General features: G+C 40.9%; 2 protein-coding genes across 7 annotated transcripts in view; one reads left to right on the forward strand and one right to left on the reverse strand.

The window, feature by feature from the left end:
• The window catches only part of LOC139746857 (uncharacterized), a 456,577-nt gene that overhangs the window by 373,368 nt on the left and 58,200 nt on the right, over nt 1-25,009 (reverse strand). The gene's annotated exons all lie outside the window — the stretch shown is intronic.
• LOC139746859 (uncharacterized) overlaps nt 1-25,009 on the forward strand; it is a 118,710-nt gene that overhangs the window by 39,918 nt on the left and 53,783 nt on the right. For 4 of the 5 annotated variants that reach the window (XR_011712245.1, XR_011712244.1, XR_011712243.1 and 1 more), the window contains exon 7: nt 3,727-4,477. Coding sequence is in view for 2 of the 5 variants with exons in the window: in XM_071658482.1 (XP_071514583.1) it covers nt 3,727-4,477 (751 nt within the window). In the remaining 3 variants the exon portion in view is untranslated. Of the gene's footprint in view, nt 1-3,726; nt 7,372-25,009 lie in introns of those variants that run through there. The other variant, XM_071658481.1, reaches the window with a different exon arrangement.

Below are 25,009 nucleotides of genomic sequence, written 5' to 3' on the forward strand. Positions count from 1 at the left end.
TTTTGAAATGGTTTGGGCACATGGAGAGAATGAGTGAGGAAAGATTGACCAAGAGGATATATGTGTCGGAGGTGGAGGGAACGAGGAGAAGTGGGAGACCAAATTGGAGGTGGAAAGATGGAGTGAAAAAGATTTTGTGTGATTGGGGCCTGAACATGCAGGAGGGTGAAAGGAGGGCAAGGAATAGAGTGAATTGGTTCGATGTGGTATACCGGGGTTATCGTGCTGTCAGTGGATTGAATCAGGGCATGTGAAGCGTCTGGGATAAACCATGGAAAGCTGTGTAGGTATGTATATTTGCGTGTGTGGACGTATGTATATACATGTGTATGGGGGTGGGTTGGGCCATTTCTTTCGTCTGTTTCCTTGCGCTACCTCGCAAACGCGGGAGACAGCGACAAAGTATAATAAAGAAAAAATTAAAAAGTTTATTGAGTATTCCTGGGAAATTATATGGGAGGATGATGATTGAGAGGGTGAAGGCATGCACAGAGCTTCAGATTGGGGAGGAGCAGTGTGGTTTCAGAAGTGGTAGAGGATGTGTGGATCAGGTGTTTGCTTTGAAGAATGTATGTGAGAAATACTTGGAAAAGCAAATGGATTTTTATGTAGCATGTATGGATCTGGAGAAGGCATATGATAGAGTTGATAGAGATGCTCTGTGGAAGGTATTAAGAATATATGGTGTGGGAGGCAAGTTGTTAGAAGCAGTGAAAAGTTTTTATCGAGGATGTAAGGCATGTGTACGTGTAGGAAGAGAGGAAAGTGATTGGTTCTCAGTGAATGTAGGTTTGCGGCAGGGGTGTGTGATGTCTCCATGGTTGTTTAATTTGTTTATGGATGGGGTTGTTAGGGAGGTGAATGCAAGAGTTTTGGAAAGAGGGGCAAGTATGAAGTCTGTTGGGGATGAGAGAGCTTGGGAAGTGAGTCAGTTGTTGTTCGCTGATGACACAGCGCTGGTGGCTGATTCATGTGAGAAACTGCAGAAGCTGGTGACTGAGTTTGGTAAAGTGTGTGAAAGAAGAAAGTTAAGAGTAAATGTGAATAAGAGCAAGTTTATTAGGTACAGTAGGGTTGAGGGTCAAGTCAATTGGGAGGTAAGTTTGAATGGAGAAAAGCTAGAGGAAGTAAAGTGTTTTAGATATCTGGGAGTGGATCTGGCAGCGGATGGAACCATGGAAGCGGAAGTGGATCATAGGGTGGGGGAGGGGGCGAAAATCCTGGGAGCCTTGAAGAATGTGTGGAAGTCGAGAACATTATCTCGGAAAGCAAAAATGGGTATGTTTGAAGGAATAGTGGTTCCAACAATGTTGTATGGTTGCGAGGCGTGGGCTATGGATAGAGTTGTGCGCAGGAGGGTGGATGTGCTGGAAATGAGATGTTTGAGGACAATGTGTGGTTTGAGGTGGTTTGATCGAGTAAGTAATGTAAGGGTAAGAGAGATGTGTGGAAATAAAAAGAGCGTGGTTGAGAGAGCAGGAGAGGGTGTTTTGAAATGGTTTGGGGACATGGAGAGAATGAGTGAGGAAAGATTGACCAAGAGGATATATGTGTTGGAGGTGGAGGGAACGAGGAGAAGTGGGAGACCAAATTGGAGGTGGAAAGATGGAGTGAAAAAGATTTTGTGTGATCAGGGCCTGAACATGCAGGAGGGTGAAAGGCAGGCAAGGAATAGAGTGAATTGGATCGATGTGGTATACCGGGGTTAACGTGCTGTCAGTGGATTGAATCAGGGCATAATGAAGCGTCTGGGGTAAACCATGGAAAGTTGTGTGGTTTCGGGCATTATTGCATGACAGCTAGAGACTGAGTGTGAACGAATGGGGCCTTTGTTGTCTTTTCCTAGTGGTACCTCGCACACATGAGGGGGGGGGGGGATGGTATTCCATGTGTGGCGATGTGGCGATGGGAATGAATAAAGGCAAACAGTGTGAATTGTGTGCATGGGTATATATATGTGTACATTGAGATGTATAGGTATGTATATTTGCGTGTGTGGACGTGTATGTATATACATTGTGTATGGGGGTGGGTTGGGCCATTTCTTTCGTCTGTTTCCTTGCGCTACCTTGCAAACACGGGAGACCGTGACAAAGCAAATAATAATACTTTGAAAAACAAATGGATTTGTATGTAGCATTTATGGATCTGGAGAAGGCATATGATAAGAGTTGATAGAGATGCTCTGTGAAAGGTATTAGGAGAACGTGGTGTAGGAGGTAAGTTGCAAGAAGCAGTGAAAAGTTTTTATCGAGGATGTAAGGCTTGTGTACGGGTAGGAAGAGAGGAAAGTGATTGGTTCTCAGTGAATGTCGGTTTGCGGTAGGGGTGCGTGATGTCTCCATGGTTGTTTAATTTGTTTATGGATGGGGTTGTTAGGGAGGTGAATGCAAGAGTTTTGGAGAGAGGGGCAAGTATGCAACCTGTTGTGGATGAGAGAGCTTGGGAAGTGAGTCAGTTGTTTGCTGATGATACAGTGCTGGTGGTTGATTTGGGTGAGAAACTGCAGAAGCTGGTGACTGAGTTTGGTAAAGTGTGTGAAAGAAGAAAGCTGAGAGTAAATGTGAATAAGAGCAAGGTTATTAGGTCCAGTAGGGTTGAGGGACAAGTCAATTGGAAGGTAAGTTTGAATGAAGAAAAACTAGAGGAAGTGAAGTGTTTTAGATATCTGGGAGTGGATTTGGCAGTGGATGGAACCATGGAAGCTGAAGTGAGTCATAGGGTGGGGGAGGGGGTCAAAGTTCTGGGAGCGTTGAAAAATGTGTGGAAGGCGAGAACATTATCTCGGAAAGCAAAAATGGGTATGTTTGAAGCAATAGTGATTCCGGCAATGTTATGTGGTTGCGAGGCGTGGGCTATAGATAGAGTTGTGCAGAGGAGGGTGGATGTGCTGGAAATGAGATGTTTGAGGACAATATGTGGTGTGAGGGGTTTGACCGAGTAAGTAATGAAAGGGTAAGAGAGATGTGTGGTAATAAAATGAGTGTGGTTGAGAGAGCAGCAGAAGATGTTTTGAAATGGTTTGGTCACATGGAGAGAATGAGTGAGGAAAGATTGACCAAGAGGATATATGTGTCAGAGGTGGAGGGAATGAGGAGAAGTGGGAGACCAGATTGGAGGTGGAAGGATGGAGTGAAAAAGATTTTGAGTGATCGGGGCCTGAACATGCAGGAGGGTGAAAGGAATAGAGTGAATTGGAACGATGTGGTATACCGGGGTCGACGTGCTGTCAGTGGATTGAACCAGGGCATGTGAAGCGTCTGGGGTAAACCATGGAAAGTTCTGTGGAGCCTGGATGTGGAAAGGGAGCTGTGGTTTCGGTGCATTATTACATGACAGCTAGAGACTGAGTGTGAATGAATGTGGCCTTTGTTGTCTTTTCCTAGCGCTACCTCGCGCACATGAGGGGGGAGGGGGTTGTTATTTCATGTGTGATGGGATGGTGATGGGAATGAATAAAGGCAGACAGTATGAATTATGTACATGTGTATATATGTATGTGTCTGTGTGTGTATATGTATGTATACGTTGAGATGTATAGGTATGTATATTTGCGTGTGTGGACATGTATGTATATATGTGTGTATGTCGCTAACGCGGGAGACAGCAATAAAGCAAAATGAATAAAAAAATGAATAAATAATACCCTCCAACAGCCTGGACTTGAACCCAGGACCTTTGCATAGTATATACAATATATAACATTTCTCTTACTTTCTGTTGCAGATGATGCAATCCGCAACTTTCCTACGATAGATGAAAAGCAAGTGAGAAATGCAATCCGACGGAAACTGAATACTGAGTCACGTATATATCGCAGTCAAGAAAAATTTGGAAGTCATACTAAACGTAGTTGTAGTCAGCGGCGCAGAAGTCGATTTTCTGAATCACCTAGAGCCTTGGTATCTATTGAGAAATCAGACAGGGAGAAGGACAAAGGACCTCCAATGGTAACTCCAAATGTCACTGTTGAGAAAGCACCCTCAAAAGATTCTCGTCGAACTTCCTACACTTCACCTGGGCAAGCTCAACAAACATCTGACAAGGATGGGAAAAGAGATGGTGATACTTCATCATACTTTAGCAGACAGGATAAATCAACTACCAGGTTGACTGATCAGCCACAGACATCAAGTTCTGCTACACCAACCCCAGTTGCAACACCAAGCTTGCCATCTTCATCTTCCTCCCCTGCAACTATTTCTGATAAAGGTTTTAAAATATGTCATGAAAATTTGGTCAAGGCTGAACTTCCAAGTGCCGCCCAATATCTGCCTCAAGAGTACACATACCCAACTGTCATGCCGACACATGTTAGTCAAGCATACTTGCCACACCACATGGCAGCAGCTGATCCTACCTACTTGCGACGCTTGGAGATGAGCCAGGGTGCACCTCATCCTGCTGCCCTTTCATACACATACCCTCATGCCACCTTACCCACATCAGAGTCAATGGAACCTAGTCTTCACATGTAGTGAGTTATTATAAAATGAAGTTGCAAATTCCAGTGCAAATTTAGGTATAATATAAAGCCATACACAAGCAGTCCTCTTAAATAAGCAGCTACTCTTGCTGTCGTCCAGTATCTATGCATAGTATTAATGTATGGAAGATCTGATTTATGCAGTTATTAAAAAGATATTTTTTTATTAGGCATATTTCATTTCATTTTTTTTATATGGAAAAGACAATTTAGTGTTGTCCTTTAAACTGGTCATAATGATTCAAAAATTTTAATTTTTCCTTGAATTGACTATTATTAATTTTGTATTCATATTGTTTTATGATATTTCAGACTGAAATATTGATACTTTTATCACATTCTTGTTGACAAGGTGTTACATATTTCTGGTTACATCTAGTAGACTGATTTATCCGTATAAGACTGAGAAGTGCATAAGATTTCATTTTGTTTTTTCAGTCTTCGCTTGTCTCCATACATTGTAGTGTTGGGAAATGGTATTTCATAATACATTTATCTGTTGGAGACCCTTTTGCTGTCCTCTTAATTTAAAAAGTGAATTTTATAGTTTAATTCATTAATTCATCATGACTTCAGCACTGTGCACCATTATATTATGTTTTCCACCTTTTATAGAGTAGAGGTGTACACTTCTTTTTTTTTTCCAATCCTGTCTAATTCAATATTGTTGTGAATGCCTTATTCCATAACAAACATTATAATGGAATATTTCCAACTCCATATTAACTCATTGATGAAATCTGTTTATTGAATTTTAATTTTCAAGCTTAAAGATTTAGTGCTGTCAAATAAGTCAAGTATATTTGAGGGTACTGTAGTACAACGGTAATGCTCTCATATCACACCCTCCTCTAATATATGAGTCTGATCCAACATTTGGGCAGGGTTAGCCAGGCATTTTTGGCTCTTACAGTATGTTTAGGGATGGACATTTATTTTATGGTCTGTAGGTTAAAAACTCTTCTTTGGCAGGTGCCATCGTAGGAAACTGGGAGATAAGGTAACTGATGTTAGTAATTTAGTGTCTTTACTGTATTTATTTCAAAACATCTGAGGTAGACTGTAAAGTTTTGAGCATTAAGTTTTAAATGACTGAAAAACTACATTTCTAATTGGGTATATTTAACAGCGAGATAAAAAAATTGTGTGATAATAAAACGGGTGCGTTGAAATGTCACTGTTTAATGATATGCAAATTTACAGGCCTCAAAAGGAATGAAATGAAGCTTATGTTTAGTTTTTACAAATGTTAGTGGAAGCTTTACAGCATAATGTAAATGAAGTGTAGATCTGCAGTGGAATGGTATTTACTAGAGAACAAATAACAAAGTTATACAAGTGGAGATAGAGAAAAAAAGCAGCCCAAATGAAAATTTGGAAATTGAGGGAGTTATGACTAATTAAGATTGATTGCTCTGGTACTGGGAGCAGCCTAAATGAAAATTTGAAAGTTGAGGGAGTAACAACTGATTAAGATTGATTGCTCTGGTTCTAGGAGACTTATAGTATAAAAGAAGGAAGAATAACAGGAAAGATGCTGCGTATTGGAAAGTTTAGGAAATTTATTCACACTTGTAAGGCAACTGGGGTGAAATTAGACAAATTAGTGAAAACTTACGTTGTTGCCAGACTACAAGATTACATTTACAAGTAATGTGACTTTTTCTTTACTGTTGAGACTGCATGCACCATATTTTATCATTAGTAACAATATATTCAACAGTTATTGTTATGTAATGCAGAAGGTATTCTATTGAAAGTAAAACTATAAGTTTTTCATGGTAGTCTCTTAATGGATCAAGCATGTAAGCCATAGTCAGAGCATTTTTACTTACTTTTCTGTATATTTATTGCTAGACCCAAGCAGTGAGAACCCTTTTATAGACGACTATCACATTATTAACAATAATCTCCAAAGATGAACCCTATCAGCTCTGACAAACTCTTTAATCGCAAAAGTAGATTGGCAGTGGAAATGCTTGTTAAATGTTAAACAGGAAGTTACCCCCAACATTTACACATGAGAGGATGCTTGTGCCAATTATGTGACAAGACTCACAATGAAGTCTTGATGAGTCAGTTTGTTTTTTGGAACCATGTTACCTCTCTACAATGCATTTCATCACAGTAGGGCACAGAAATTTGCAGAAGGTTTAAATCGTGGTTGTGTAGTAGCAGCCATTGAGAGACAAATGTATGGTATATGAGTGGTTTATAAGTTTTTGCATCTTCTACATACATACATAAAGAGGTGCAATGAATTATATATTCATGTGCAACATGACCTGCCTTCTTAAGGATTTAGACTTCATATATTATAGGTAAGTAGAATGAGGGAGAAGGTAATAGCATGTAAAGTGCACATGCAAAATAGAATTACCTTAATATATGCTGGCATTGGTGCATATAAAAACTGGACTGTTAGTTTTAGGATGGCCATAGTGTGGGTTTTCCACACAGCATGTATGTTGATTTCAGGTCTTTGTTCCATATCAAATTTTGGGAAGAAGGTTCTGAAGTTTTCATTGCTATGAGATGCTCATTTTTGATCACTCCATTGCCTATAAGGGATTAGGACTAGTAAGTCCCGTCTTATGTAGGATTCTTTTCCAGGTAATATCAAGAGTGAAATGAAGTATTTGTGATTAAAAGTGGCACCTTATCATTCATTATATGAATGGATTTAAATACCTGCTTTTGAAGTTCATGTGATTAAAAGTGGTGCCTTGTCATTCATTTTAGGAATGAATTTATCTACATATATCTTAGATCACGTACATTGATAATTTTTTCACCCCAGAAATTTTCATATACTTTTTTCTTTCAAATGTTTGTTTACTTTTTCCATTTTAGCAAGGTAGCATCAGGAACAAACAACTTTTAGTGGAAAATACCCATTTGGCTCTTGTTCCAATTTTTAGGTGATTATATGGAAGGGAAGGATTTCTTGTTACTCTTCTTCCACCCCTTTCAGTTGCCTTCTGCAATTAGCAAGAGAATTGTGTGTAGTGTTCTGTCTCCCTTGTCCCCAGGGATAGCCTTTAGAATTATTCATACTTAAATAGAAATGTTGTAAGATCTGGATATTATACTCTTGGTTGAAAGATGTGTTGCATAATCTTGCTGAGGTCATACATCTAGCACGATATTTTTGGAAACAGACATATATCATAAAATTTAATTATTTAGGATATACTGAAATCACTGATATGGCAGTGGATGTGATATATTTAGGATGATATGGCTCGTGGAATAAGAGTTATGTTGAATGGTATAGTGAAAAGACAGGAGATTATAAAAGCTTTACGTAAGATTAAGTATGGCAGAACATCAGAGAGGATGGGATTGCATTTATTTTCTTGGCAAAGGGGATGGTCATGGTGTTTTGCTGTTAAACTATTGAACATCTGTATAGCCCAAGGTAAGGTGCCTACGTACAAGAAAGGAAGACAAAAGTGAATGTTACTGCAATTGAGTTACAGGCAAGGGAGACAAAAGTGAATGCTACAACTATTGAGTTAAAAACTTTTGATTATACTGCTTAGGTGTATAGCAAAGGGTGATTAAGATGGTGGCAGGCACAAAACTTCTTGTCAGGGAGGACCATTGTGGCTTCAGGAAAGATATAGGGCATGTAGGGTTAGTACTTACTTTGAGGAATTTGTGCAAATACTGTTTGGAGAAAGACAGCAAATTGTATGTAGCATTTATGAAGCTGGAGAAATCATAATACTGGGTAAACAGAGATGCCTTGTGGAAGGTATTACAAGTATATGGAGGTAAGTGGAAAGATACTAAAATATATTGATGAGTTTTTGCTGGGAGTAAGGCATGTGTGCAGGTAAGTATGGAGAAAGATGAATAGTTTCCAGTGAAAGTGGGGATGCATCAAGAAAGTGTGGTGTCACCATGGTTGTTGACTGCTTCTGAATATGGTAGAGGTAGGTATATGCAAAGATCTTATAGCAAGGTACAGGTCTCTGTCCTGCTTGGGATGTGGGACATGGGAAATCAATCTCTTGATTACAGACAGCATGACTATGGTAGCAGGACCCAGAGAGAAACTCCAGAAGTTGGTGACAGAGTTTGGGAGAGCATGTGAAAGGAGGAAGTGGAGAGTAAATGTATGTAAAAGTAAGCTAATGAAGTGCAACAGGGGGTGAAAGAACAGTTAGTAGATCTGAAGAGGGAAGACTAGAATACATGGAGTGCTTTTGGTTCCTGGGAGTATAGATGGCTGGGGATAGAATCACCGAGGCTGAAGCAAGTTATGGGGTGGGATGGGTGTAAATGTCCTGGATGCATTAAGGAGTGTGGAAGGAGAGGTCAGTTTTTAGGACAAGGTTATATTTAAAGGTACAGTAGTTTCAAGTCTTTTTGGGTTGATTGAATATCAGCAAACTTCAGGGAAAATATGATAATGTTTTGGAAGGAGGTTAATAATATGAGGCAAAACAAGAGAACAAGTGGGAACATCAGTAAAGAGGCAAATAAGGAAGTAGTAACAGGCAGAGATGAGGTAAATAAGAGAATGCATGAATTCTTTGAGGGATTTTTGTATGTGCTTAATAGCATAGCAGATGTAGGATGTTTGTGCAAGGGAGTTATGTAAGAGAGTCAAAGAAAAGTAGTTTCATTAAAGAGAAGAGGTGGTGAAAGCTTTACCTAAGATGAAATGTGGCAAGGCAGCTAGAGTGAATAGTATTACATGGCAGCTAAAGTGAATAGTATTACATATGAATTTCTTGAGAAAAGAAATTTGTGTTTCATTGATTGGTTTCCTTAGGATTTTCAGTATATGTATGGATCACAGCAAGTTGCTTGAGGATTAGCAGAATGCATGTACAGTGCCACTGTTTAAAGGCAAGGGGATATAATGTTTGAATTACAGAGAAACATTTTATGTTTGTAGAGTGTACCTGTAAGTTGTATGGGAAAGTGGTGGTTTTTTTTATCTGTTTATGAATGGGATGATAAGGAGATAAATGCAAGGGTCTTGGAGAGAGTTCATTTGTTGTTTACTGATGACATGATGCTGGTGGCAGATTAGAGTCAAGAAACTGCAGAAGAGAGTGTGAGGTGTGAAAGCTGAGAGTAAATATCAATAAGCAAGGTTATTAGGTTTAAAAGTGCAAAGAGACTGGTTTGTTGGGGTGTAACTTTCAGTGAAACTGCAGAAGTTGGTGACTGAGTTTTGGAAAAGTGTTTGAAAGGAGAAAGTTGAGAGTAAATGTGAATAAGAGCAAGGTTATATGGTTCAGCAGGGCTGAGGGACAAGTTAATTGGGATATAAGTTTGAATGGAGAAAAATTGGAGGAAGTGAAGTGTTTTAGGTATCTGGGTGTGGACTTAGAGCAGCGAATGGAACCATGGAAGCGGAAGCGAGTCACAGGGTTGGGGGAGGGGGCGAAGGTTCTGGGAGCGATGATGAATGTGTGGAAGGAGAGAATGTTATCTTGGAGAGCAAAAATGGGTATGTTTGAAGGAATAGCAGTTCCAGCAATGTTATGTGGTTGCAAGGCATGGGCTATAGATAGGGTTGTACAGAGGAGGGTGGATGTGTTGGAAATGAAATGTTTGAGAACAGCATGTGATGTGAGGTGATTTGATCTAGTAAGTAATGAAAGGGTAAGGGAGGTGTGGAAATAAAAAGTGTGTGGTTGAGAGAGCAGAAAAGGATGTGTTGAAATGGTTTGGACATATGGAGAGAATGAGTAAAGAAAGATTGACAAAGAGGATATATGTGTCAGAGGTGGAAGAAACAAGGAGAAGCAGGAAACCAAATTGGTGGTGGAAGGATGGAGTAAAAAAGAGTTTGAGTGATCAGGTTCTGAACATGCAGGATGGTGAGAGGCGTGCAAGGATTAGAGTGAATGGAACGATGTGGTATACCGGGGTCGACGTGCTGTCAATGGACTAAACTAGGGCATGTGAAGCATCTAGGGTAAACCATGGAAAGGTCTGTGGGGCCTGGATGTGGACAGGGAGTTGTGGTTTTGGTGCATTACACATGACAGCTAGAGACCTAGTGTGAATGAATGTGGCCTTTTTGTCTGTTTTCCTGGCACTATCTTGCTGAAGCAGGGAGTAACGATGCTGTTTCCTGTGGGGTGGGGTAGCGCCAGGAATTGATGAAGGGAAGCAAGTATGAATATGTACATGTGGATATATGTATACGTGTGTGTATGTATATGGGCATGTATTGGTGTTTATATATATATATATATATATATATATATATATATATATATATATATATATATATATATATATATATATATATATATATATATAAACAGTGTTTTGGGAGCAGTTGAGTGAGTGTGTTAGTAGTTTTGATGCACGAGACCGGGTTATAGTGATGGGTGATTTGAATGCAAAGGTGAGTAATGTGGCAGTTGAGGGAATAATTGGTGTACATGGGGTGTTAAGTGTTGTAAATGGAAATGGTGAAGAGCTTGTAGATTTATGTGCTGAAAAAGGACTGGTGATTGGGAATACCTGGCTTAAAAAGAGAGATATGCATAAGTATACATATGTAAGTAGGAGAGAGGGCCAGAGAGCGTTATTGGATTACGTGTTAATTGATAGGTGTGCGAAAGAGAAACTTTTGGATGTTAATTTGCTGAGGGTGGGCAACTGGAGGGATGTCTGATCATTATCTTGTGGAGGCAAAAGTGAAGATTTGTAGAGGTTTTCAGAAAAGAAGAGAGAATGTTGGGGTGAAGAGAGTGGTGAGAGTAAGTGAGCTTGGGAAGAAGTTTTGTGTGAGGAAGTACCAGGAGTGACTGAGTACAGAATGGAAAAAGGTGAGAACAAAGGACATGGGGGGCGGGGATGGGATGTATTTAGGGAAACAGTGATGGCTTGCACAAAAGATGCTTGTGGCATGAGAAGCATGGGAGGTGGGCAGATTAGAAAGGGTAGTGAGTGGTGAGATGAAGATTATTAGTGAAAGAGAAGAGAGGCATTTGTACGATTTTTGCAGGGAAAAAATGCAAATGAGTGGGACATGTATTAAAGAAAGAGGCAGGAGGTCAAGAGAAAGGTGCAAGAGGTGAAAAAGAGGGCAAAAGAGAGTTGGGGTGAGAGAGTATCATTAAATTTTAGGGAGAATAAAAAGTATTTTGAAGGTTTGTTGAATGTGTTTGATGATAGAGTGGCAGATATAGGGTGTTTTGGTCGAGGTGGTGTGCAAAGTGAGAGGGTTGGGGAAAATGATTTGGTAAACAGAGAAGAGGTAGTGAAAGCTTTGCGGAAGATGAAAGCCGGCAAGGCAGCAGGTTTGGATGGTATTGCAGTGGAATTTATTAAAAAAGGGGGTGACTGTATTGTTGACTGGTTGGTAAGGTTATTTAATGTATGTATGACTCATGGTGAGGTGCCTGAGGATTGGCGGAATGCGTGCATAGTGCCATTGTACAAAGGCAAAGGGGATAAGAGTGAGTGCTCAAATTACAGAGGTATAAGTTTGTTGAGTACTCCTGGTAAATTATATGGGAGGGTATTGATTGAGAGGGTGAAGGCATGTACAGAGCATCAGATTGGGGAAGAGCAGTGTGGTTTCAGAAGTGGTAGAGGATGTGTGGATCAGGTGTTTGCTTTGAAGAATGTATGTGAGAAATACTTAGAAAAGCAAATGGATTTGTATGTAGCATTTATGGATCTGGAGAAGGCATATGATAGAGTTGATAGAGATGCTCTGTGGAAGGTATTAAGAATATATGGTGTGGGAGGCAAGTTGTTAGAAGCAGTGAAAAGTTTTTATCGAGGATGTAAGGCATGTGTACGTGTAGGAAGAGAGGAGAGTGATTGGTTCTCGGTGAATGTAGGTTTGCGGCAGGGGTGTGTGATGTCTCCATGGTTGTTTAATTTGTTTATGGATGGGGTTGTTAGGGAGGTCAATGCAAGAGTTTTGGAAAGAGGGGCAAGTATGAAGTCTGTTGGGGATGAGAGAGCTTGGGAAGTGAGTCAGTTGTTGTTCGCTGATGATACAGCGCTGGTGGCTGATTCATGTGAGAAACTGCAGAAGCTGGTGACTGAGTTTGGTAAAGTGTGTGGAAGAAGAAAGTTAAGAGTAAATGTGAATAAGAGCAAGGTTATTAGGTACAGTAGGGTTGAGGGTCAAGTCAATTGGGAGGTGAGTTTGAATGGAGAAAAACTGGAGGAAGTGAAGTGTTTTAGATATCTGGGAGTGGATCTGGCAGCGGATGGAACCATGGAAGCGGAAGTGGATCATAGGGTGGGGGAGGGGGCGAAAATTCTGGGGGCCTTGAAGAATGTGTGGAAGTCGAGAACATTATCTCGGAAAGCAAAAATGGGTATGTTTGAAGGAATAGTGGTTCCAACAATGTTGTATGGTTGCGAGGCGTGGGCTATGGATAGAGTTGTGCGCAGGAGGATGGATGTGCTGGAAATGAGATGTTTGAGGACAATGTGTGGTGTGAGGTGGTTTGATCGAGTGAGTAACGTAAGGGTAAGAGAGATGTGTGGAAATAAAAAGAGCGTGGTTGAGAGAGCAGAAGAGGGTGTTTTGAAGTGGTTTGGGCACATGGAGAGAATGAGTGAGGAAAGATTGACCAAGAGGATATATGTGTCGTAGGTGGAGGGAACGAGGAGAAGAGGGAGACCAAATTGGAGGTGGAAAGATGGAGTGAAAAAGATTTTGTGTGATCGGGGCCTGAACATGCAGGAGGGTGAAAGGAGGGCAAGGAATAGAGTGAATTGGAGCGATGTGGTATACCGGGGTTGACGTGCTGTCCGTGGATTGAATCAAGGCATGTGAAGCGTCTGGGGTAAACCATGGAAAGCTGTGTAGGTATGTATATTTGCGTGTGTGGACGTATGTATATACATGTGTATGGGGGGGGTTGGGCCATTTCTTTCGTCTGTTTCCTTGCGCTACCTCGCAAACGTGGGAGACAGCGACAAAGAATAATAAAAAAGAATAATAATAAAAAGATGTTTTGGAAGGAGGTAAATAAAGTGCGTAAGACAAGGGAACAAATGGGAACATCAGTGAAGGGGGCTAATGGGGAGGTGATCACAAGTAGTGGTGATGTGAGAAGATGAAGTGAGTAATTTGAAGGTTTGTTGAATGTGTTTGATGATAGAGTGGCAGATATAGGGTGTTTTGGTTGAGGTGGTGTGCAAAGTAAGGGGGTTAGGGAGAATGATTTGGTAAACAGAGAAGAGGTAGTAAAAACTTTGCGGAAGATGAAAGCCAGCAAGGCAGGGGGTTTGGATGGTATTGCAGTGGAATCTATTAAAAAAGGGGGTGTCTGTATTGTTGACTGGTTGGTAAGGTTATTTAATGTATGTATGACTCATGGTGAGGTGCCTGATGATTGGAGGAATGCTTGCATAGTGCCATTGTACAAAGGCAAATGGGATAAAAGTGAGTGCTCAAATTACAGAGGTATAAGTTTGTTGAGTATTCCCGGGAAATTATATGGGAGGGTATTGATTGAGAGGGTGAAGGTATGTACAGAGCATCAGATTGGGGAAGAGCAGTGTGGTTTCAGAAGTGGTAGAGGATGTGTGGATCAGGTGTTTGCTTTGAAGAATGTATGTGAGCAATACTTAGAAAAGCAAATGGATTTGTATGTAGCATTTATGGATCTGGAGAAGGCATATGATAGAGTTGATAGAGATACTCTGTGGAAGGTATTAAGAATATATGGTGTGGGGGGCAAGTTGTTAGAAGCAGTGAAAAGTTTTTATTGAGGATGTAAGGCATGTGTATGTGTAGGAAGAGAGGAAAGTGATTGGTTCTCAGTGAATGTAGGTTTGCGGCAGGAGTGTGTGATATCTCCATGGTTGTTTAATTTGTTTATGGATGGGGTTGTTAGGGAAGTGAATGCAAGAGTTTTGAAAAGAGAGGCGAGTATGCAGTCTGTTGTAGATGAGAGAGCTTGGGAAGTGAGTCAGTTGTTGTTCGCTGATGATACAGCGCTGGTGGCTGATTCGTGTGAGAAACTGCAGAATCTGGTGATTGAGTTTGGTAAAGTGTGTGAAAGAAGAAAGCTGAGAGTAAATGTGAATAAGACCAAGGTTATTAGGTACAGTAGGGTTGAGGGACAAGTCAGTTGGGAGGTAAGTTTGAATGGAGAAAAACTGGAGGAAGTGAAGAGTTTTAGATATCTGGGAGTGGATTTGGCAGCTGATGGAACCATGGAAGCAGAAGTGAATCATAGGGTGAGGAAGGGGGCGAAAGTTCTGGGAGCGCTGAAGAATGTGTGGAAGTTGAGAACATTATCTCGGAAAACAAAAATTGGTATGTTTGAAGGAATAGTGGTTCCATCAATGTTATATGGTTGTGAGGCATGGGCTATAGATAGAGTTGTGCGGAGGAGGGTGGATGTGCTGGAAATGAGATGTTTGAGGACAATATGTGGTGTGAGGTGATTTGATCGTGTAAGTAATGTAAGGGTAAGAGAGATGTGTGATAATGAAAAGAGTGTGGTTGAGAGAGCAGAAGAGGGTGTTTTGAAATGGTTTGGTCACATGGAGAGAATGAGTGAGGAAAGATTGACCAAGAGGATATATGTGTCGGAGGTGGAGGGAACGAGGAGAAGTGGGAGACCAAATTGGAGGTGGAAAGATGAAGTGAAAAAGATTTTGAGTGATCGAGGCCTGAACATGCAGGAGGGTGAAAGGCGTGCAAGGAATAGAGTGAATTGGAACGATTTGGTATACCGGGGTCGACGTGCTGTCAATGGATTGAACCAGGGCATGTGAAGCGTCTGGGGTAACCCATGGAAAGTTCTGTGGGGCCTGTATATGGAAAGGGAGCTTTGGTTTTGGTGCATTATTACATGACAGCTAGAGACTGAGTGTGAATGAATGTGGCCTTTGTTGTCTTTTCCTAGCGCTACCTCGCACACGAGGGGGAGGAGGTTGTTATTTCATGTGTGGCAAGATGGCGATGGGAATGAATAAAGGCAGACAGTATGAATTATGTACATGTCTATACATGTATATGTCTGTGTATGTATATATATATGTATATGTTGAGATGTATAGGTATGTATATTTGCGTGTGTGGACGTGTATGTATATGTATGTGTATGTGGGTGGGTTGGGCCATTCTTTTGTCTGTTTCCTTGTGCTACCTCGCTAACGCGGGAAACCAACAAAGCAAAATAAATATAAAATAAATATATATATGTGTATGTGTATGGCACTACCTCGCTGATGCGGGAAACAGCAATTAAGTATAATAAATAAAATAATCTGCAAGTAGATATGAAAGTGAATGGAATTATGAGAACTGAAGCAAGTCACAGTTTGAGTAAGAGGGTAAAGGTGTGCGAGTATAGATATTATTGTGAAAAGAGAGTTTACCATCAAGGAGGATGAAGATAGGTATGTTTGAAAGTATAATAGTCCTGATGGTGTTGTATTAATGTGAGGCAAGGGCTGGAGCTGAGAATGTCCAGGCAAAGGTGAATGCGTTGAAAATTAAAAATTTGAGGACAATGTGGTGTGAGGAGAGTTGATGGAGTAAATGATAAGGTAAGATAGAAATGTGGTTATATGAAGAGTATAGCTGAGAGAACTGAAAAAGGTGTGCTGAAAGGGTTTGATCATAGGGATATACATGTAAGAAGTGGAGGGGACAAAGAGAACGGGGAAGACCAAATTAGAGATGGAAGGATAGAATGAATAAGGTTTTGAGTGCTTGGGGTCTGAACATATAGGAGGATGTAGGTTATGCATGAGATAAAGTGAACTGGAGTGAAGTGGTATAGAGGAGGCGACATGCTGTCAGTGGACTGAACCATGGCATATGAAGCAGCTGAGGTAAACCACAAAACAGCCTAAGGGGCCCAGTTGTGGATATTGAGCTATAGTTTTAGTGCATTACACATAACAGGTACAGAATAGATGAGTGACTGAGGCCTTTTCTACATCTGTGTGACACTGAATGAGTTTGAAAGAAAATGTCATTCACCAGTGTTGTTTGTGTGACACTGAATGAGTTTGAAAGAAAATGTCAGTTTCACCAGTGTTGTATGAATATGAATCATGGAGCAGGATGGACATGTTGGAAATTAAGTACTTCAAGGACAGTATGAAATGTGAGGCAGATTTTATCTTATAAGGAAAGACAGTAAATGTATAAGAAAGAGTGCCTGATTTAGAGATCAGATTAGGGTGTGGTGTGATGGTCTGGACTTACAGAGATGATCATAGAAACACTGACTATAAGGATCTACAGTACTTTAAGAAAAATACATCTGATCACCCAGAACAGTTACACATGTGAGTGGATGAGGAATTCATTGTCGCAGTCTCAAAAATTCAAAAGGAAATATGATCCATTTGTTCATCAATTATTTTTTCATGATGGATGAAATGGCATGCAAGATGTTTTCCATTCTCTTTGTGTGTAGTGTGTGCATCTATGTGTTGGCTGGGAGAATGACCAAGACTCATTATGCAGTATCCCAGTGTCCTCTGCCATGCATGACAAGTACATCATCATCTCCCTTTTACACTCTCTTAGCATTCACTGTTTAATGTATATAATATTATGGAATAATTACTCACAAATATATATTACACAATATGTTTAGGTCTGAAATAACATCACAAATAAGAACAGAATATAAACATTTATGGATGAGAGTGGCACTGGCAGCAGCCTGGCTTACCTGGGGTGTGGGTTCAGGGGGCCATGCTGGATTCGCTAAGATGTCAGTAGAAATGAAGAAGGGAGGGGGTTGACCATATGTGATAGCATGGTTAGTGTATTGTTAACTGAGAGTGGTTGATCTTTGAGATTTATGTGGGGATGCAGGTCGGTTTCACATTAGTCAAGGGTTACAAGGTCGATGTATTCCAATACAGTGCAAAAATTTAGTTTTGAGTAAGCTAATGTTCTAATTATGTGATATGATACTGCAAAGTTTGTAGCTGCTTGTGCAATGTTAGGAAGCTCTGATCTAAGGTCATTTGCATATGATAGGACTCACTCAGTGGTTCTAAGGGAACAGGAAGGCTGTGAATTGTGGAGGGTTAAAGAAAGAACTATAGTACTGAGCTTAAGGATTTTGAAGGTGAAACCTGTGTATGGGACTATGGCTTGGTGGCTAACCAGCTATTTTTTTCAGTTGGCCTTTTTTTTTTCTGTGTGTTTGTGATGGTGTGTAAGACCAAGTCAAGGAATGGTGACAAATGCATAGTTTATGGCCATTGCATATAGTGCTGTCCAGGAGGGTAGTTAAAGCCATCTAGAATGTGTTACGTGTAGTTTGTATGCATTATGGCACTGGAGTGAGTGGATCTGAAGCCTTGCTGTGCTGATGAGAAGGATATTTTGGTTATGTTGTGGCTCAGTTTTTCAAGAAGTCTGGACACTGTTGGTAGCTGGAGTTGGAGAATTTCAAAGATATCAGGATTGGTGTCATGTTCTCTTGTATTCACTGGCAAGGCAGGCTGATAGATCTGCCACTGACTTTATCAAAGTTTATATAAAAGAAGCCTGCAGGGGCACTAGCCTACCTTGTTGGTCTTCAACCATGCCTTATATGGTAGCACCAGAAAGAGGGAAAAAAAAAAAAGGCCTAATTCTCTTACATCGTTTTTGTAACTGTCATGATTAATGCTTTGAAACCACAGCCCCAATCCTGGTTCAGTCTACTGACAGCATGTCACCTCTGTACACCAAATTACTCCAATTCACTCTATCCCATTTATGCCTTTCACCATCCTGCATGATTAGACCCTGTACATTGAAAATAGTTATCACTTAATCTCTCCATCTCCAATTTTGTCTCCCCATCTCCTCAGCCCCTTTACTTCTGACACTTGTATCCTCTTTGTCAGCCTCTCCTCATTCACCCTCTCTGCATGTGCAAACCATTTCAGCATGCTGTGTTCAGCCCTCTCAACTATACTCTTCTTATTACCACACCTCTCTCTTACCCTTCTTATTACTACACCTCTCTTACTCTTCTTATTACTACACTTCTCTCTTACCCTATCATTACTTACTCAATTAACCCTCCCCACACCACATTTTGTCCTCATACATTTTATTTGCCCACACTGCACACTGTCCTCAGACATTTTATTTTCAACACATCCATCCTCCTCTGACATTTTCATCTATAGCCCAAGCCTTGCATCCATACATTGTTGATGGGAAAACTATACTGTCAAACAAAACTGTTTTTGCCCTCCCAGATAAAGACCTTTTTCCACACCTCCCAGAATCTTTACCCCCCTACCCATTCATTGACTCACCACTTCCATGGGTCCATTCACTACCAAGTCACCTTCTTCCAAATTTTCACCAATCAAACTCTAATTCTCAACTAAACTGTCCCTCCACATTGCTAAACCAAATAACTTTGCTTTTATTCACATTTACTCAAAAGTTCCTGTTTTCACATAATCTCCCATACTCAGACACCAACTTCTGCAGTTTTTCACTCGAATCTGCTGCCACTGTTGTCATAGGCAAACAACAACCGACTTACTTCTCAGCCCCTACCCCCTACAGCCTGCATATCCCCCCTGCCTCTCTCTCTCTCTCTCTCTCTCTCTCTCTCTCTCTCTCTCTCTCTCTCTCTCTCTCTCTCTCTCCACCCCATCCATAAACAAATCAAGACAGTCATGGTGACATCACACATCCCTACCGCAAGCCTACATTCACCTGGAACCACTCTTCATCTCTACTTTCTATACACCACATGCTTTACACTCTTGATAAAAACTCCTCTGCTTCTGATAGCCTTCCTCCCTCACCATATATTCGAAACACCTTCCACAGGACATCACTATTAATCCTATCATGTGCTTTCTCCCTATCCAGAAATGCCATATACAAATCCCTCTTGAGTATTTATCTCATCCTCTACTATTCCTGACATCATACTATTCCTCTCCAATATGATGCTCTGTACATGCTTTCACTCTCAGTCACTGCTTCCATACAACTTCCAGGTACACTCAACAAACTTATACCTTTGTAGTCTGAACACTCACCATTGTCCCCTTTGCCTTTATACAAAGACAACATAATGCATTCCACCAATCCTCAGGTACCTCTCCATTATCCATACATCCAGTGAAAATTCTAACTAACCAATCAATAAGTCAACCTTTTTCTTAATTTAAACTTTAATAGCAACCACATTTCTTATGTAAGGCTTTCACCACCTCTTCTATCTTCACCAAATCACTTTCTATGCCTCTCACTTCACATACCTCCCTGACCCAAACACCATAAATCTGCCATCCTACCATCAGACACATTCAACACCAAGGTGAGAAGAAAGGTGAAACAGGTTGTATGTTTGAGAAAAGGAACCAAATCTTGAGGGCAAAACATAAGAATGGTTTAGGAATGTCTAAGGGATAAGGTCAGGTGCTGATGTGAGGGTAAAATCTCATGAAGGGTTAATGCTATTGTTGAAACAGTTGTTGTGGGGAATGGGTGAATGTAAGGAAGGAAGCTCTGGACTGATGTGGATTGCAAGAGAAGGGTGATTATTAGTGCTTGGTATTTGGTTATGAGAAGGAAGATGATGAGAGTTATAGGAGCAGCTGGGTGAGTGTGTCAGTACTTTTGGTGCAAGAGACTGGGTGATTTAAATGAGAAAGTGAGTTAACTGACAGTTGAGGGTTTAACTGAGGGACATGGAATGATAAAGTAAAAAGAAATGTTGAACAGTTTGTAGAGTTATGTGCTGACAAAGGATTTGTGATTGAGAAAACCTGGTTTAAAAAGGAGAGACGTAAATATATGTGGGTGAGTAGCAAAGATAGTAAGAGGGCATTATTTGATTATGTACTAATTGAGAGGTGTCCAAAAGAGAGTGCCTTTGATTTGAATGCAATGAGACAGGGAGCCACTAGGATGTATGATCATTACCTGATGGGGGGCAAGGTTTTTGGCTGAGGATATTATATGAATAAGAAGAGGATGGTGAAAGTAAGTAATGGGTTTGGTGTGTGTATGTGAAGAAATACCAAGAAAGAAAGAAAGTGTAAAATGACAAAAGTTAACAGTAAATGAAGCAAGGGGAGGAAAGCGAGATATTTAGGGAAGCTCTACTCGCAAGTCTGTGGTATGTAAAAGGTGGGCTATGCACAGGTAAAAAGCTTAATGAGTGATGGGATTACCAAGTTATTAGTGAAAAAGAAGAGAGAGGTATATGGGCAGTACTTACTGAAGAATGTTAATTACTGGGAGATGTACAAGAGAACATGGCAGGAGGAAAAGATGAAGGTGCAGAGGTTGAAAAAGGGCAAATGATAGTTGGGGTGAGGGAATGTCGGTAAACTTCAGGTAGAATAAGATGTTATGGAAGGAGGTCAGTAGTGCCAGAAAAGCTACAGAACAAATGGGGACATTGGTGAAGGGGGCAAATGAGGATGTGGTAATAGGTAGTGATGAGGTAAGCAAACATAGCTATGTTTGAAGGAAAAGTAGTTCCAACAATATTATATGGCTGCGAGGCATGGGCTATAGAGAGGGTTGTACGGAGGAGGGAGGATGTGTTGGAAATGAAATATTTGAGGACAATATGTGGTGGGTGGTTTGATTGGATATGTAATGAAAGGGTAAGAGAGATGTGTGGTAATGAAATCTGTGTGGTTGAGAGAGCAGAAGAGGGTGTGTTGAAATTATCTGGGCATATGAAGCGAGTGAATGACTAAAGGTTGACAAAGAGGATGTGTGTGTCAGAAGTTGAGGAAACAAGGAGTAGGAGACCAAATTGGAGGTGGAAGGATGGAAAGAAAAAGATTTTGAGTGATCAGAGCCTGAACATATAGGAGGGTGAGAGGCATGGAAGGAATAGAGTGAATTGGAATGATGTGGTGTACCATGGTCAATGTGCTGCCAGTGGTCTGAACCAGGGCTTGTGAAACATTTGAGGTAAACCATGGAAAGGTCTGTGGGGCCTGGATGTGGATAGGAAGCTGTGGTGTCAGTGCATTAAACTTGACAGTTAGAGAGTGAGTGTGAGGAGATGTGGTCTCTCTTTTTCTTGTTTCCTGGCAATAACTTACTGACACAGGGGGTGGCAATACTGTTTCCTGTGGGGTGGGGTGGTGCTGGGAATGGATGAAGGCATGCAAGTATGAATATGTATGTGTATATATATATATAGAGGTCTGTATGTATATGTTAATATGTATATGTATATATGTACGTGTATGTGCATTTATGTATATATATATTTTTATTTATTATACGTTGTCGCTGTCTCCCGCGTTAGCGAGGTAGCACAAGGAAACTGACAAAAGAATGGCCCATTCCACCCACCCACATAAACATGTATAGACATACACGTCCACACACGCACATATACATACCTAACATTTTAACGTATACATACATATACATACACAAACATATACATATAATCACATGTACATAATTCATACTAGCTGCCTTTATTCATTCCTGTCGCCACCCTGCCACACATGAAATAGCACACACACACACACCCCAGGTAGCGCTAGGAAAGAACAAAAGACCACATTTGTTCACACTCAGTCTCTAGCTCTCATGTGTAATGCACTGAAACCACAGCTCCCTTTCCACATCCAGGCCCCACAAAACTTTCCATGGTTTACCTCAGAAGCTACACATGCCTGGTTCAATCCAATGGCAGCATGTCAACCTTGGATTACCACATTGTTCCAATTCACTCTATTCCTTGCATGCCTTTCACCCTCCTGTATGTTCAGGCCCCGATCGCTCAAAATCTTTTTCACTCCATCCTTCCACCTCCAATTTGGTCTCCCACTTCTCGTTCTCTCTACCTCTGACACATATATCCTCTTTGTCAATCTTTCCTCACTCATTCTCTCCATGTGACCAAACCATTTCAATACACCCTCTTCTGCTCTCTCAACCACACTTTTTTTTATTACCACACATCTCTCTTACCCTTTCATTACTCACTCGATCAAAGCACCTCGCACCACACATTGTCCTCAAACATCTCATTTCCAGCACATCCACCCTCCTCCGAACAATGCTATCTATAGCCCACGCCTCGCAACCATATAACATTGTTGGAACCACTATTCCTTCAAACATACCCATTTTTGCTTTCCAAGATAATGTTCTCGCCTTCCACACATTTTTTAATGCTCCCAGAACTTTCGCCCCTTCCCCCACCCTGTGACTCTCTTCCGCTTCCATGGTTCCATCCGCTGCCAAATCCACTCCCAGATATCTAAAACACTTCACTTCCACCAGTTTTACTTCATTCAAACTTACCTTACATTTACTCTCAGCTTTCTTCTTTCACACACTTTACGAAACTCAGTCATCAGCTTCTGCAGTTTCTCATCCGAATCAGCCACCAGCGCTGTATCATCAGCGACCAACAACTGACTCACTTGCCAAGCCCTCTCATCCACAACAGACTGCATACTTGCCCCTCTCTCCAAAACTCTTGCATTCACCTCCCTAACAACCCCATCCATAAACAGATTTAACAACCATGGAGACATCACGCACCCCTGCCGCAAACCAACATTCACTGAGAACCAGACACTTTCCTCTCTTCCTACTCGTACACATGCCTTACATCCTCGATAAAAACTTTTCACTGCTTCTAGCAACTTGCCTCCCACTCCATATATTCTTAATGCCTTCCACAGAGCATCTCTATCAATTCTATCATATGCTTTTTCCAGATCCATAAATGCCACATACAAATCTATTTACTTTTCTAAGTATTTCTCACATACATTCTTCAAAGCAAACACCAGATCCACACATCCTCTACCACTTCTGAAACCACACTGCTCCTTCCCAGTCTGATGCTCTGTACATGCTATCACCCTCTCAATCAATCACCTTTATCCCCTTTGCTTTTGTACAATAGCACTATGCATATATATATATATATATATATATATATATATATATATATATATATATATATATATTTTTTTTTTTTTTTTTTATACTTTGTCGCTGTCTCCCGCATTTCATATATATATATATGAATGGAGAAAAACTGGAGGAAGTAAAGTGTTTTAGATATCTGGGAGTGGATCTGGCAGCGGATGGAACCATGGAAGCGGAAGTGGATCATAGGGTGGGGGAGGGGCGAAAATTCTGGGAGCCTTGAAGAATGTGTGGAAGTCGAGAACATTATCTCGGAAAGCAAAAATGGGTATGTTTGAAGGAATGGTGGTTCCAACAATGTTGTATGGTTGCGAGGCGTGGGCTATGGATAGAGTTGTGCGCAGGAGGATGGATGTGCTGGAAATGAGATGTTTGAGGACAATGTGTGGTGTGAGGTGGTTTGATCGAGTAAGTAACGTAAGGGTAAGAGAGATGTGTGGAAATAAAAAGAGCGTGGTTGAGAGAGCAGAAGAGGGTGTTTTGAAATGGTTTGGGCACATGGAAAGAATGAGTGAGGAAAGATTGACCAAGAGGATATATGTGTCGGAGGTGGAGGGAATGAGGAGAAGTGGGAGACCAAATTGGAGGTGGAAAGATGGAGTGAAAAAGATTTTGTATGATCGGGGCCTGAACATGCAGGAGGGTGAAAGGAGGGCAAGGAATAGAGTGAATTGGAGCGATGTGGTATACCGGGGTTGACGTGCTGTCAGTGGATTGAATCAGGGCATGTGAAGCGTCTGGGGTAAACCATGGAAAGCTGTGTAGGTATGTATATTTGCGTGTGTGGACGTATGCATATGCATGTGTATGGGGGTGGGTTGGGCCATTTTCGACTAAAAGGGAAGGGAGCGGGGGGCTGGAAATCCTCCCCTCTCGTTTTTTTTTTTCTTTAATTTTCCAAAAGAAGGAACAGAGAAGAGGGCCAGGTGAGGATATTCCCTCAAAGGCCCAGTCCTCTGTTCTTAACGCTACCTCGGTATCGCGGGAAATGGTGAATAGTATGAAAAAATATATATATATATATATATATATATATATATATATATATATATATACTTTCAAACTATTCGCCATTTCCCGCGTTAGCAAGGTAGCGTTAAGAACAGAGGACTGGGCCTCTGAGGGAATATCCTCACTTGGCCCCTTCTCTGTTCCTTCTTTTGAAAAATTAGAAAAAAAAAAAAAATGAGAGGAGAGGATTTCCAGCCCCCCGCTCCCTTCCCTTTTAGTTGCCTTCTACGACACACAGGGAATACGTGGGAAGTATTTTTTCTCCCCTATCCCGCAAACGCAGGAGACAGCGACAAAGCAAAATAAATAAATAAATAAATAATATATATATATATATAATTTCTTATTGTACTTTGTCGCTGTCTCTCACGTTAGCGAGGTAGCACAAGGAAATAGATGAAAGAATGGCCCTACCCACCCACATACACATGTATGTACATAAACACTCACACACGCACATATACATACCTATGCATTTCAACGTATACATACATATACATACACAGACATATACATTTATACACATGTACATATTCATACATGCTACCTTCATGCATTGCTGCCGCCACCCCACCATACACGAAATGGCATCCCTCTCCCCCTGCGTGCACGTGAGGTAGCAT

Source organism: Panulirus ornatus, chromosome 66 (assembly GCF_036320965.1).
Source record: "Panulirus ornatus isolate Po-2019 chromosome 66, ASM3632096v1, whole genome shotgun sequence".
Classification (NCBI taxonomy): domain Eukaryota; kingdom Metazoa; phylum Arthropoda; class Malacostraca; order Decapoda; family Palinuridae; genus Panulirus; species Panulirus ornatus.